The 13697-nt window shown below is 44.0% G+C and overlaps 1 protein-coding gene across 3 annotated transcripts in view; it reads right to left on the bottom strand.

Annotated features, from left to right (window-relative positions):
- The window catches only part of LOC122201959 (SEC23 interacting protein), a 42905-nt gene extending 34512 nt beyond the window's left edge, over positions 1 to 8393 (bottom strand). For 2 of the 3 annotated variants that reach the window (XM_042908016.1, XM_042908017.1), the window contains exons 1-3: positions 8162 to 8393; positions 4295 to 4827; positions 497 to 719 (exon numbers count right to left, since the gene is read on the bottom strand). In XM_042908016.1, coding sequence (XP_042763950.1) covers positions 497 to 719; positions 4295 to 4827; positions 8162 to 8324 — 919 coding nt within the window. In that variant the 5' untranslated portion in view covers positions 8325 to 8393. The remainder of the gene's footprint in view (positions 1 to 496; positions 720 to 4294; positions 4828 to 8161) is intronic. The other variant, XM_042908018.1, reaches the window with a different exon arrangement.
- Positions 8394 to 13697: the final 5304 nt, after the last annotated feature.

Raw genomic sequence — 13697 nt, 5'->3', positions numbered from 1 at the left:
AGTGATTTTTAAGTCTCATGATGAAATATCATCAGGATGAACAAAAACACAAAATTCTATACTCCAGGACTTCTCAGAGCCTTAACACACTGCAGTGCACTATCTCAAGAGGTGAATGAAGTCAAGTCACTTTCAAAACTGCCTGACTACAGAACACTTTTCAAAGCATCTTCAGGAACGAGAGTTCTAAAGATGTTTTATAAGTGTCCGTAACTACAAAAGAATGACAAATAGGAAAATTGACACCTACATTATATGAACTACTTTATGTCTCTAACTTAAAACATCTTTAAACAAAGAAGAAAATTACTAAAACATTTTAAAAACCTTGCTTAAATAACTCAGGCCTTCTATTACTATCACTATCTTAAGATACAGAATCTGGTGGAATCTACAAGGATTAAGGAATTTGACATTCACAAAATATAAGCCATGGATAAATACTATTTCTTCTCTTCCTAAAATGAGATAAAAATGATGCATGATCTGTCCTTACCTGAATTATAGATTTCTTCAAGATTCAAAGAGTCAAACACACTGAAAGGCATCCACAATTGTTTGTATTCTACCTCCTTGCAGTAAAACCAGTGGGGTTGAACAGGTTCATATTGGTTTTGAAGTAGAAAAGGAGGGGGCGTTTGCACAGAAGGACCTGTGGGTCTAGCAAGAGCCTGCTGTTGTGTTGGAGGGGTCAACCCCGATGGCACTGAAGGAGGAATCTGGAACACACCAGAAAGACAGGACTATGATGTCTGTCCAAAAAACAACAATTCCATATATGCCTCAGACCCAAAGTAACATTCATAATGATTATCCTACATATATCTGTGGACAACCATTTAGTTTAATAATTGGGCCCTAAAACAATGTTTCTTAACAACAACAAAAATCAACAAAATCCAACATCAGTCTCAAAGTAGACTGGGCTTTCTCAAACTGATGGTGAAGTAAACTGGCACCTTTACAGAAATCAATCTAGCAGTATGTCTCCTGTGATTTATTTAATCTCTATAACTTGCATATTCCTTGACCTGACCATTCTATTTCTAAGAACTCATCTTAAAAGACGTAATACAGAAACAAAAATTTACCTACAAAGACATATACTAAACGGTCACTTATAACAGAAAATCACTGGACACAATCTAAATGTCTAACAGAGACCTGATTAAGTACATTATCTGTGACTTAAAGGGTGGAATTCTCTAGAGCCATTAAAAATGTTTTAGAAAAGGGGCACCTGGGTGGCTCAGTCGGTTAAGCGTCCTACTTCAACTCAGGTCATCATCTCGCAGTTTGTGAGTTCAAGCCCCACATCGGGTTCTGTGCTGACAGCTCAGAGCCTGGAGCCTGCTTTGGATTCTGTGTCTCCTCCTCTCTCTGCCCCTCCCCTGCTCATGCTCTGTCTCTCTCTCTCTCTCAATAATAAATAAATGTTAAAAAAAAATTTTTTTAACGTTTTAGAAAACAATCTTCACGTCTAAAAAATGTTCACAGAAATCATATACAATGTTTGTCTACAAAAAAAGATAAAACATAAAAAAAATGAGAAGAAGGGTTATCCAGATGCAATTTTTAATCATTTGACTATTCTGCATTTTTCCAATTTTCTGCACTGGAAATACTTTTATTTTTTTTTTATTTTTTATTTTTTTTTGGAAATACTTTTAAAATCAGAATCAGGGATGCCTGGGTGGCTCAGTCAGTTAAGCATCTGACTCCGGATTTCGGCTCAGATCATGATCTCACGATTTGTGGGTTTGAGCCCTGCATCAGGCTCCACACTGGGATTCTCCCTCTCCCCCTCTCTCTCTGGCCATCCCCTGCTTATGCAAGTTCTCTCTCCCTCTTTGTCAAAAAAATAAACTTAAAAAAATTTAAACATGATGTGGCGCCTGGGTGGCTCAGTCGGTTAAATGTCTGACTTCAGCTCAGGTCATGATCTCACAGTTCATGAGTTTGAACCCCACATGGGCCTCTGACAGCTCAGAGCCTAGAGCCTGCTTTGGATTCTGCGTCTCCCTCTCTCTCTGCCCCTCCCCCACTTGTCTCTCTCAAAAATAAACAGTACAAAAATTAAAATTAAAAAAACACTTTTTTAAATTAGAAAACAATTATTTTTAAATGTTTTAATTAAAAATCATTTTGGAATGTTGTATCAATGTTAAAATTACGGAGGTGATAACCGTACTGTGGTTATGTAAAAGAACATCCTTATTCTTAGAAATCTGCACTAAAATAGTTAGGAGTAAAGAGTCATAATGCATTCAGCTGACCATTTCCCAAACAACTTGCACACACACATAGTGACAAGGGGAGAGAGAGGATGTCCAAATGTGTGAGTGTGTGCCTGTGCACAAGCAAAAGAACAAATGGGGTAAAATGTTAATGACAGGTAAACATGCATTAAGGGCACTGGGGTACTGTTTGTGCTATCTTTATTTTTGTAACTTTCAAGTCTGAAATTATCATTTTTAAATTTCTTAATTAGAAACCTTTTCAAATTTTTAATCAGCAAACTAATATATTAACTATCCCACATGCTGTGATGCGCTTACCTTCCAACATGCTGAAATCCAACACTATCAAGTTTGTGTATTGATAGGATTTAAATTAAACAATAAAACTGAGCCCATTCTCTATTCCCAAGAGAGAAGTTAGGTTATTTTCTGATTATAATACCGCTATCCCTGCCACACTTGGGTTAATTCTTCCTTTGAATCATTTCCCTTTTTTTGATTCAGTTGATTTCCCTGTGGAAGTCAGTTCAACAATCAGCTGGGGAAAAAGCATAAGGGAATTTCATAGAATTTACCCAATGCAAATGTTGCCCCATCACCCTCCTGAGATAGAGTTTGACTGTCTAGACCCAAACCTCATAAAGTAAATAAAAGAAATTATAGAAGTAATAAATTTTAGTCCCTGTAATTGAATGTTTTGATTGAGTAGGATAATTAAAAACTGAGAAAATGGCAGTCTGTTAATAAATGCTTCAACTCTGACATATCCCCAGATAACATTTATTATTGGTATCTTACTCTAAAATCTGGAAATATTGACATGTAGTTAACTCATTAAAATCAGGTACTACTTTCATAAATCAATAATATATGAACCATTTAATGAGCTTCCTTTAAATTTTTTTTTAATGTTTATGTATTTTTTTGAGAGAGAGTGGCAGTGGGGACCCACGGCAGAAAGAGAAGGGGGACAAAAGATCCAAAGTGGACTCTGCACTGACAGCGGGGAGCCCAATGTGGGGCTTGAACTCACGAACCGTGAAATCAAGACCTGAGCCAAAGTCTGACTCTCAACCAAATGAGCCACCCAGGTGCCCCTTTATGATTCCTCTAAAAGAATGTTTACTTCAAAACACATAGCTTACAAAGAATCGCCTCTGGGAACAGTTTATCATCACATTGACTATTAAACGCCCAGTGTTGGGACACCTGGGTGGCTCAGGGGGCTGAGCGTCCAATTCTCGATTTTGGCTCAAGTCATGATCTCGTGGTTGGTGGGATCGAGCCCCAGGTCGGGCTCTGCGCTAACAGTGTGGAGCCTGCTTGGGATTCTCTCTCACCCTCTCTCTCTCTGCTCCTCCCCGACTTGTATATGCAGGTGAGCACGCGCCCGCTCTCACATTCTGAAAATAAATAACTTAAAAAAAAAAAAGGAATGAAAAAATAAAAATAGAAGCTCACTGTTTTTAAAAACACAGGCTAATGGGGCGCCTGGGTGGCGCAGTCGGTTAAGCGTCCGACTTCAGCCAGGTCACGATCTCGCGGTCCGTGAGTTCGAGCCCCGCGTCGGGCTCTGGGCTGATGGCTCGGAGCCTGGAGCCTGTTTCCGATTCTGTGTCTCCCTCTCTCTCTGCCCCTCCCCGTTCATGCTCTGTCTCTCTCTGTCCCAAAAATAAATAAAAAACGTTGAAAAAAAAAAAAACAAAAAAAACAAAAAACACAGGCTAAGATGAGAGAGAGATAAAAAATCAGAGTGAGGGAGGGGTGCCTGGGTGGCTCAGTTGGTTGAGCATCCAACTTTGGCTTAGGTCATGATCTCACGGTTCCTGGGTTCGAGCTCCGCATCAGGCTCTGGGCTGATAGCTCAGAACCTGGAGCTTCCTTTGCATCCTGTATCTCCCTCTCGCTCTGCCCCTCCCCTGCTCGCATTCTGTCTCTGTTCTCTCAAAAAGGAATAAACGTTAAAAAAAATTGCCTTTAACAAAAAATAAAATAAAAAACAAAATAAAATAAATCAGAGTGAACAGCTAAGATATAAAAACACATCTCCGTACCGGTGGCAAAGATCCTACGGGCATCTGGTACATCTGAACCGGGGGTCCGGCGGGTGGAGGATGGGGGGGATGGCCTGGTGTTTGGCACTGTTGCAGCTGTGGGGGTGCAATATAAGGATTAGCCCTGCTGCTTACAGGGGTGTGACGATACGGATTGTGTCCTTGTTGGGGCGTTCCTTGCGGGGGGCTCCCAAAACTGGAAGCAGGGAGACTACTTGGCTGAGAAGGCAGGTGAGTATTCATTCCCATCTGTGCAGAAGGTAGAGCACCATACTGAGCCTTCGAAATGGCTGGTGAGCACGCATTCGACGCATCTTGGGATCCAGTTGTAAAAGGGAGAGCAGCTGGGGACTTGGAGTATGCTGAGTGTCCAGCCGATGCTGCCACAGTTGTTAACGGCGACTGTCCAATATTCCCAAAAGGATCACTACTGCTTGTTACCTGAGAGAAGTAACTAAAGGTCTGTGGGGTAGACGTGTGAGCAGAAGTCTGACCGAGGAAGCTGTCCTCCTCCCCAACGTCGGTGGAATCTTCTGAAAAGGAACAGGAGAGCAAAAGATTTAAAGGATATTCTATTTTTCTGTAGCTACGATCCTATAAGGCAGATCGAGCAATTGCACGTGTTCTTTTTTCTATTTCTGCATTACAAGAAAGAAAGAAAGAAAGAAAGAAAGAAAGAAAGAAAGAAAGAAAGAAAACCTTGTTCTTTTTTTCTTTGAGATGAAAAACTAGAAAATAAGAATACGAAACAACAAAAGGAGGGAAAAATCAGAATTCATTCATAAGCCCACCTCCCGAAGACAATCACTGTTGTTAACACGTTAATGTTTTGGTACATAACCTTTTATATTTTTTAAATGAATAATCAAGTATTTATTGTAAATATATATAAATTACACATATCTGTATATAGGAGTTTTTGAAAACAGAAACAAAATCTATACCTACTATTTTCACATCTTATTTTGAATTTCCTCCTGGTAAAAAATAATTCAAATATTTTCTGCTACCAAATACACGCAGTTTTATTTCTACAGTAATAAGAAACTTAAGTACAGACATGAACTCTGTTGACAAGAAGGGGTGTGTCGGGACTCTTACCTACAAAGCATTCATTGTACAAATGAACACGTGGTATTTGTATTCCCAAGGCAAAGTAGGTCAACCATTAATTGCCATCCCTAAAATCACACTATTGCGACCAGAGAACTAGCCATTAGAGAATGCCAAATCACTAAAAAAGCCATTTTCTAACCAAAGTTCAGTTCTTTTCACTTCCCTTTGCCCAAACTGATCTTCACCACAGGGATTATCAACCCCAAACTACCTTCTCTTCTGCAACCAAGTTGTAAAATAAAAGTATTCTCCCTCTACCTGGCCTCAAAAGTCCAGCCCACTCTTCTTACTAAACTTTTATAAGCCCTTAGCTTGTAGAAACTTTCTTCCTAGGGGCGCCTGGGTGGCTCAGTCAGTTGAGCGTCCGACTTCGGCTCAGGTCATGATGTCACGGTTCGTGGGTTCAAGCCCTGCATCGCGCTCTGTGCTGACAGCTCAGGGCCTGGAGCCTGCTTTGGATTCTGTGTCTCCCTCTCTCTCTGCTCCTCCCCTGCTCATACTCTGTCTCTCTCTCAAAAATAAATAAAGATCAAAAAAAATTTTTTTTGAAAGAAACTTTCTTCCTAATCTTTTCCTTCCCCCGGCTTATTCTCTCTTATCTCCTACTGCTGGAGGCATGGAGCCCAACAGAAGACCCACACTCAGCACACAGGCACACTGTGATCCCTGCCCCCTGAGAGGCCTTCTTTCACTGCTCACAGAGATTCTGGCTTGAGCTTCCAGGCTGCTCCCACTGTTATTTCTCACGCATCAATTTAACTGAGATACTCCGCTACTCAAAATACTCCTCTCCATTGTTTCTTTGTAACCAAAAATAAATTCTCACCTCCTTCACAAAGCCCTTTGTCTGCTGGCTTTATTCTCCTTTGGAGATACATCTCCAGTTCCCTCTCTTTTCAGCTGCCTGGACCTCACTTGTCTTACATTTCTCAGTTCACCTCTCAACAACTAAAAACATGGAATGGAAACAAACAAACAAACAAACCCCTGTGGTATCTTTCATCCTTTAAGACAACCTGGGATCAACCTGATCCAAGAGACTTTTTTCTGATTAGCATCAACTGCAAATGAAATACTGATCTCCGCATGCTGCCAGCTCACCTCAGGGGCACTTTCTAATTACATGTGGACACATTCGGCATCGAAACCTACAACCTTAATGACCACTTGTACTCCCAAATCTGTCTCAAACCAAGAGCGTTCTCTTGTGCTCCAGAACCTATCAACCAACTGCTTCCTCAACACTTCTGGCAGACTCAGCCACATACACCTCCAACTTACTAAGCCTGAAAAAGAACTTACCACCTTAACTGTCCTCCTTCATGTGCTTTTATCACACCGCACTATCTCAACAGGTGTTCACCAACATCCATCCAGACACTCAAACCAAAACATCATCTCTCAGACTCCTCCCCCGCTTCGTTTCTCAATCCCTTCATTTAACCATTCAGACACTCATTCAAGAAACATGTACACAGTATCCATTACATGCCAGTTAGGGAGCCAGGTCTTCTGGCTAAAACTGAAGGAAGAGAAGAAGCCTCTGGGCTGATAAAGCCGACAGTATGGCCTCCAGGGAGTCACTGAGGCCCAACAATTTATAGTCTAAAAAATCTCTCACCTCTCTTCCCTGCTCTTCATACGCAATGTGGCTGGGTAGGTAGGGCTAGAGTGCCATCCACTCATGCCTGACTCCCAGCGGCCCCCAGACTGACCGCTCTTGCTACAGTCAGCTTTACTCTGGTGCAATCTCAGAAAACTCCAGTCTTTCTGAAACACACCTCCAGTTTCACTGCCTTGTTACCTTAAGATCCTTCGAAGGCTCCCCCACACCCTACAGGATGAACTACAAACTCCTCAGTACGGCATATGAGGCGCTTCGTGATCTAGTCCCCACTGACTACTCACGCCACTCCTCTGCACACACTCTAGCAACAGCTGCAAACTTCAAGGAGCCCACAGTCCAACTAGAGAGGCAGATATGTTTATTTCACAAACATTTAGATAACACTATGTGCCAGACACTGCACTCAGCACCTTACAAAAATCAATCCACTTCTCATTACAGTTTTATGAGGCTGTACGGACATGGAAAGTGAAGCACAGAGAGGTAAAGTAACATGCCTAAGGTCATACAGCAAGTTCCTGGCACAGCCAGGGCTGGAACGCAGTCTGTGCCCCTAGATACTGTGGTCTGGGTAATGCCACACAATCATTAAAAAGCAACACCCCTAGACAATAATAAGGAAATGAAAGAGCTAGGGTGCACGTAGGAGTGGGGGCCAAGGAGAACAGGAAACGGCTTCTTAGACAATGTGATGATGCACTGTCTTGAAAGATGAGCACTGCATTGTGTACCTCTACTTTGCAAGTATTACAGGTCTATCCTAGGAGATCTCCTACTGTATCCTAGTTGAGAAGCACTATTCTCTTTGCATTCCCTGCCAGCACCTGGCACACTAGCATGTGTTCGACAAAAATCTGTGTAATGCCAGTGCCAGCGTGGAGCGTCCAGCCCTCGGATCAGAGGGTTCCTCGGACGAAAAGCAAGCCTCATGATCTGGCCCCCTACTTCCAATATTTCAAAGTCCCCGGGCCACTCAAACCTGGCCACGGATGGCCCTGGCAAGCCACCCACAGAGTCGCATCGAGGCGCAAGGAATACCTCCTTTCCGACCCTCGTCACCCCACGCCCTCCGCCCGCCTCCCTGCACACACTCTTCCCACCGGACACCCCCCCGCCCCCACTACCTCCAGGCAGGAGCAAGGAGGCCGAGGCAGCGGCGGCTTGGGTGACTGGGATGAAGGGCACGTTGAAGCTGAATTCCGTGGCCGAGGAGGAGAAGAGTAAGTTAGTGCCCGATGAGGAGGTAGAGGCGGCGCCGCCGCTACCGTTAAGTTTCCTCTCGGCCATGGCTGCGGCCCACCGTCCGTTACACGTCTCCTGGCAGCCGGTGCGGCACCACCGGCCGGAAACCGGTCACACTCGGGGCCAGCACACTTCCGCACTTGCGCACAAGACCCGGAACTCGGGTCGGCTCGTCAGCGGCCTTGCCCTTCCCCTGGAAAGCGCCGCCAGAAACCAACATGGCGGCGCTGGCTTCACGCCCGTGTCCTGGCACGTGACACTCCCCGGCGCGGCCTCGGCGGAGGCTGGGACTGGAGCGTGGGAGTGGCAGTACTGCTGGTTCTGAATCGAGTTGACGCTGAGGGTCACGGATTGCGGGGGGCGCGCTGGGCTGCCTAAAAGTATCGACAGAAGAGTTTAACTGGCAAGATTTTGGAGGAACAGCGGGAACCTGCGGGAGCAGTCAGCAGAGCGCTGTCCCCATTGGGAGGGAAGAAGAGGTGTTGAGCCATTTGTAGCCAAAGCTGAGCCCAACTCACCCACGCTAGCACTCACATCCAACCCGCCCACATGTCTTTCTGGACTGAACTGAACTCTTTTTGTTGGTCCAGAAATAGAAACGGTAAAACTTTTGAAGTTTTTAAGCCATGTTTAAAAAAGGAGCCAGGGAATTGAAATTTGGAGATGCTACATTTTAAAATAGCTTTCTATATCTGTCTACAATAATCTGATTAGTTAAATCCCAAAATGCGCCGTGGGTGACTTGGATGTAATTGTCACCTTTCATGTAGGTAGAGATTATGAAATAAAAAATAACAGATAAGTAGCTTTTTTGGAGGGAGGGAGAGGAAGATAGACCCCAAAAGAAGCTTTGAAATAATGAAACTCCTCCCCTGCAGCCATTCACTCCTGTGCAGAACCTGTTTACTTAATTCAGTAACTATTTAGTGTGCTTACTGTCAGAGATAAACAAAGTGAGACACTAGTTAAAGCAGTAAGGATAGATTTTACTGGGTGATAACTACTACAACAGGAAAGAGGGTACATCGTGAACTGAACCTCCCCAAAAGACTGCAGACTTTCCAAAGATCAGAGTGCTAAGGGGAAAGCATTGAAAGGTGCCAAGGGATGTTGGTCCACGTGACTAGGCCACGTAGGTTTGTTAACTGCCAATTATCTGGAGGAGAAACAAACTCATATCTTTATGACAGGCAGTTGTACAAGTTAGAGCAATATACCACCAGGCTGGGAGGAGATGGGCCTTGAGAAGACAGTTCTGTATGGCAGATTTACATCTCAAAATTATAAGGGATATAGAATTGCAAGTTTTCTAAAGTAACTGCTCTGAAATGGAGCTCAGGGGCCCAAATGCCTAGCACCAGGTTTTGGCTGGAACATACAGTAAGTTCTCCTGGCAGCGTTGAGCTTTCTCAGGGCAGGCATTTTAAGGAGGACTGGGGTCATTCTAGGGACATGGCCTTACACTGTTAGAAACTTTGCTAGAATTGGGTCAAGGAGAGAGTCTTTGTCGTTCCTATGGGTGACCAAGGCACTACACCAAACACTGCGGGTTCGGTGGTGTTTAAGAAAGACGCAGAAACTTTCCATCTTAGAGCTTATAGTTTGGCCAGGAAGACAGGAAAGTAAACAGTGGTGAAAGTTGTAATGTAGAATTTCCCAAGTGTGTTATGTCTAATATGGACACCATCAGGGGAGGGAGGTATAATCCTTCTGTGAGAAAAGATAGCAAATATTTAGACTAATCAGACCATCAACAAAGGACCTACATAGTGTTGAGTGACATGAAAGGCTTCCTCAAAGAAGAAAATTTAAAGTCAAGCCCTGAAAGGCAATGAGTAGAAGTTAAGTGGAAAATTTGGTGGGGGGGGGGGGGGGGGGCTGGAGGAAGCAATAAGAGATCATTTCAAAAAAAAAGTCACAGTATGTAGGAATACCCTGAAATGCCACACTGAGCAACTGGAAGAATGTTGGGAGATGAGAATGAAAAGCAGAGCAAGGCCAGATGATGCAGGGGCTTACAAGTCAAGAGCAACAGGGAGCCAAAGAAGGGGTTAAAAGAGGGTAAAGAGGGGAGCCTGAGTGGCCCACCTGGTTGAGCATCCGACTTCAGCTCAGGTCATGATCTCACGGTTTGTGGGTTCGAGCCTGGCGTCAGGCTCTGTGCTGACAGCTCACGAGCCTGGAGCCTGCTTCACATCCCTCTCTCTCTCTCTGGCCCTTCCCCCCGCTTGCTCTCTGTCTCTCTCTTAAAAAAATTAATTAACATTAAAAATTTTTTAATAAAAGAGGGTGGAGAAATAACACTTGCCCTGTAGAAAGTCCACTCTGACTTCAGTGTAATAAAATAGATACGGAAAGAGCAACCCGGGCTGCTACAGTGGACCAGGGGAGCCGTGAGAGTGGCTCAAATTAGACCAATTGCAGTAGGAATGAGCAGAGAAACAGGAGTAATTCCTGGGGAGAGACATCACATTGAACCAAAGTGTCTTCATTTCCTTCCTCCTGAAACTCTGTTGAAAACACAAATAGGTGTGTTTGATTTTTAAACCCAGAAGGATAAGGGGGATAGGAGAGGATTCCACAGCAACAAGATTCTGCACACACACACACACAAAAATGGACCTGTAGTAGGTGATTTAGCAAACCAGTAATGGGGAAAGCCCAAGAGCAACTTATTTGCACCACAGAATCATCATAAGATTGAGGGTCTGATGACCCCAGGCACCTCAGGAGGTAGCAGTGAAGCTAAAGAGTTTGGAAGAGGGGCGCCTGGGTGGCTCAGTCGGTTAAGCGGCCGACTTCAGCTCAGGTCGCGATCTTGCGGTCCGTGAGTTCGAGCCCCGTGTCGGGCTCTGGGCTGATGGCTCAGAGCCTGGAGCCTGCTTCCGATTCTGTGTCTCCCTCTCTCTCTGCCCCTCCCCTGTTCATGCTCTGTCTCTCTCTGTCTCAAAAATAAATAAAAACATTAAAAAAATTTTTTTTAAATAAAGAGTTTGGAAGATTGGGTACAACTGTTGGGGAAGCTGTTAGGTCTGTACCCCTACTCTGAGTAACTGGACCACTAACCATCCCCCTTCTAGAAAAAAAGACGAAATTTTCCCTTCTGGAGTGGGTAACAGAAGAAACATTTAGCAAACATGTACATACTGAATAAAAAAATAATCTCTCCCACAACCCCAGCCAAGTTTCTCCACTCAGCTCTGAGAACACTGGCTGCCAGATCTTCAACCTTCAGGCAGAAGATTAGAAAATTCTTCTTTGGGGCATGGGAAAGAGAGATGTAGAGGTGCTGAAATCTGGAGTCCCTAGGAAGACAGCCCAGCCAGATCACCCCATATTAAGTTCACAACCAACAATCCCTATTTATATGCTCTGAGCTCCCAATCACCTTGTTAGTCCCCACACTTTTTTTTTTCAGTCCCTTCTATGGCCAATGTGGGGCTCAAACTCACAACCCTGAGACCAAGAGTTGCATGATCTACGGATTAAACCAGTCAGGTGCCCCTAGTCCCCACACTTTAAATACGATCACCACATAGTTGAGAAGATCCTTTAATGTGAAAGAGATCAAAACAAGACACACACCAAAGGAAGAAGAAATAGCAACTTAGAAGAAACAACCCACACGGGAAGAAAAAGACTTAGAAAATCTGTCAATAATATCCTCAGAGGGATAAGAGGGTCAGTAACCAAGAAACAAGATCGGTGTGTTGTTTTTTTAAAAAAATGTTTTTTACCATTCATTTATTTTTGAGAGACAGAGACAGAGCATGAGCAGGAGAGGGGCAGAGAGAGAGGAGACACAGAATCCAAAGCAGGCTCCAGGCTCTGAGCAAGCTGTCAGCACAGAGCTCGAACCCACAAACCGTGAGATCATGACCTGAGCCGAAGTCGGACGCTCAACCAACTGAGCCACCCAGGCGCCCCCAGGATGTTATTTTAAAAAGAAAATAAATGTTCAGGGAACACACAAGAAAATCAGTAGAAGGAAGATAAATAGTGAGGAAATTTCCCAAAAAGTAAAGCAAAAAGACAAACAGATGGGAGCTAGGAGAGAGACATAAGAAAATTAGAGTGCTGGGCAAGGAAAGCCAATATCTGTACATTAAGAGTTCTGCTAAGAATAGAGACAGAGAAAATGCAGGGGAGGGAATAATCAAAGAAAAAACATTTTTATTCCCAGAAATGAAGGATACCAGTTTCCAGATTGCAAGGGTTGAGTACCCAGCACAATAGTTGAAAATAGACACACACACGAGAAAACGCTGGAGACAAATAGAAGATTCTTAAGGCTCCAGAAGGATAAAAACAGGTCAAATGCAAAGGAATTCAGCTCTCAAAATACTTACCCCTCCAGCACACCTTCTAAGAAAGCAAATGGAGGAGGTCCTCCACCAAAATAAAGGAATAAGCTAAGGAAGTCTTCCTATGTGGGATACAGGAAAAGTGATGTGCAACCACAGGTGTACCGGAGAATGTAAGCTGTTTTAACAAAAAAAAAAGACCCCAAAATGCAGTGGCTCAAAGTAAACGTTCATTTCCCACATGAGAGTACATGCAGGTAACCAGTTTTTCATCTTCAATACAAGGCTTCCAAGGCCGCTCTAGTTTTTTGCCAGCCAAGGCAGTGGCCAGAGGTCAGAGCAGTTCAAGCACAGACATCTCATCTTAAGAAGTAAGGCAGACCATGGGGCGCCTGGGTGGCGTAGTCAGTTAGGCGTCCGACTTCAGCCAGGTCACGATCTCGCGGTCCGTGAGTTCGAGCCCCGCATCAGGCTCTGGGCTGATGGCTCGGAGCCTGGAGCCTGTTTCCGATTCTGTGTCTCCCTCTCTCTCTGCCCCTCCCCTGTTCATGCTCTGTCTCTCTCTGTCCCAAAAATAAAAAACGTTGAAAAAAAAATTAAAAAAAAAAAAAAAAAAAAAAAAAAAAGAAGTAAGGCAGACCTTGTACAAATCACTTCTGTTCACATTCCGCTGGTGAGAACTTGGACAAAAGGCACTCCTGGTACAAGAGCTGGAAATACAGTCCTCACCTGAGTATCCACATCCTACCTACAATTCTGTAACTGTTCTGTATGGAGAAAGAAGATTTTAGTGGGCAAATGACGATCGCCACCGCAGTCTGCCCCTCTGGCCAGCAAACGCCAACCCTTCTTCCCAAGTGTAGAATATACTCACTCCTCAAAGGAAGCAAAATGCTGCATCCTGTTTAACAGTCTAGGATCTGTGGGTGCAGCTCAGCCCTTTCCACTGGGCCTGGATGTGGCTTCTCACCTATGGCGATAGGGCACATTAGACAGTCATGGACCGAGAACAGGGTAACTGTATGGAGACTCCCACTGTTGCACGGAAATGATTAAATCCTGTGAGGCATAAATTGAAAATACTCCCTGAGAGTGGAGAATGTTTTTGATTGGT

This window comes from Panthera leo, chromosome D2 (assembly GCF_018350215.1).
Source record: "Panthera leo isolate Ple1 chromosome D2, P.leo_Ple1_pat1.1, whole genome shotgun sequence".
In the NCBI taxonomy this organism is placed as follows: domain Eukaryota; kingdom Metazoa; phylum Chordata; class Mammalia; order Carnivora; family Felidae; genus Panthera; species Panthera leo.
The sequence above is the reverse complement of the archived record's forward strand: the minus strand, read 5'-3'. Positions and strand labels throughout refer to the sequence as shown.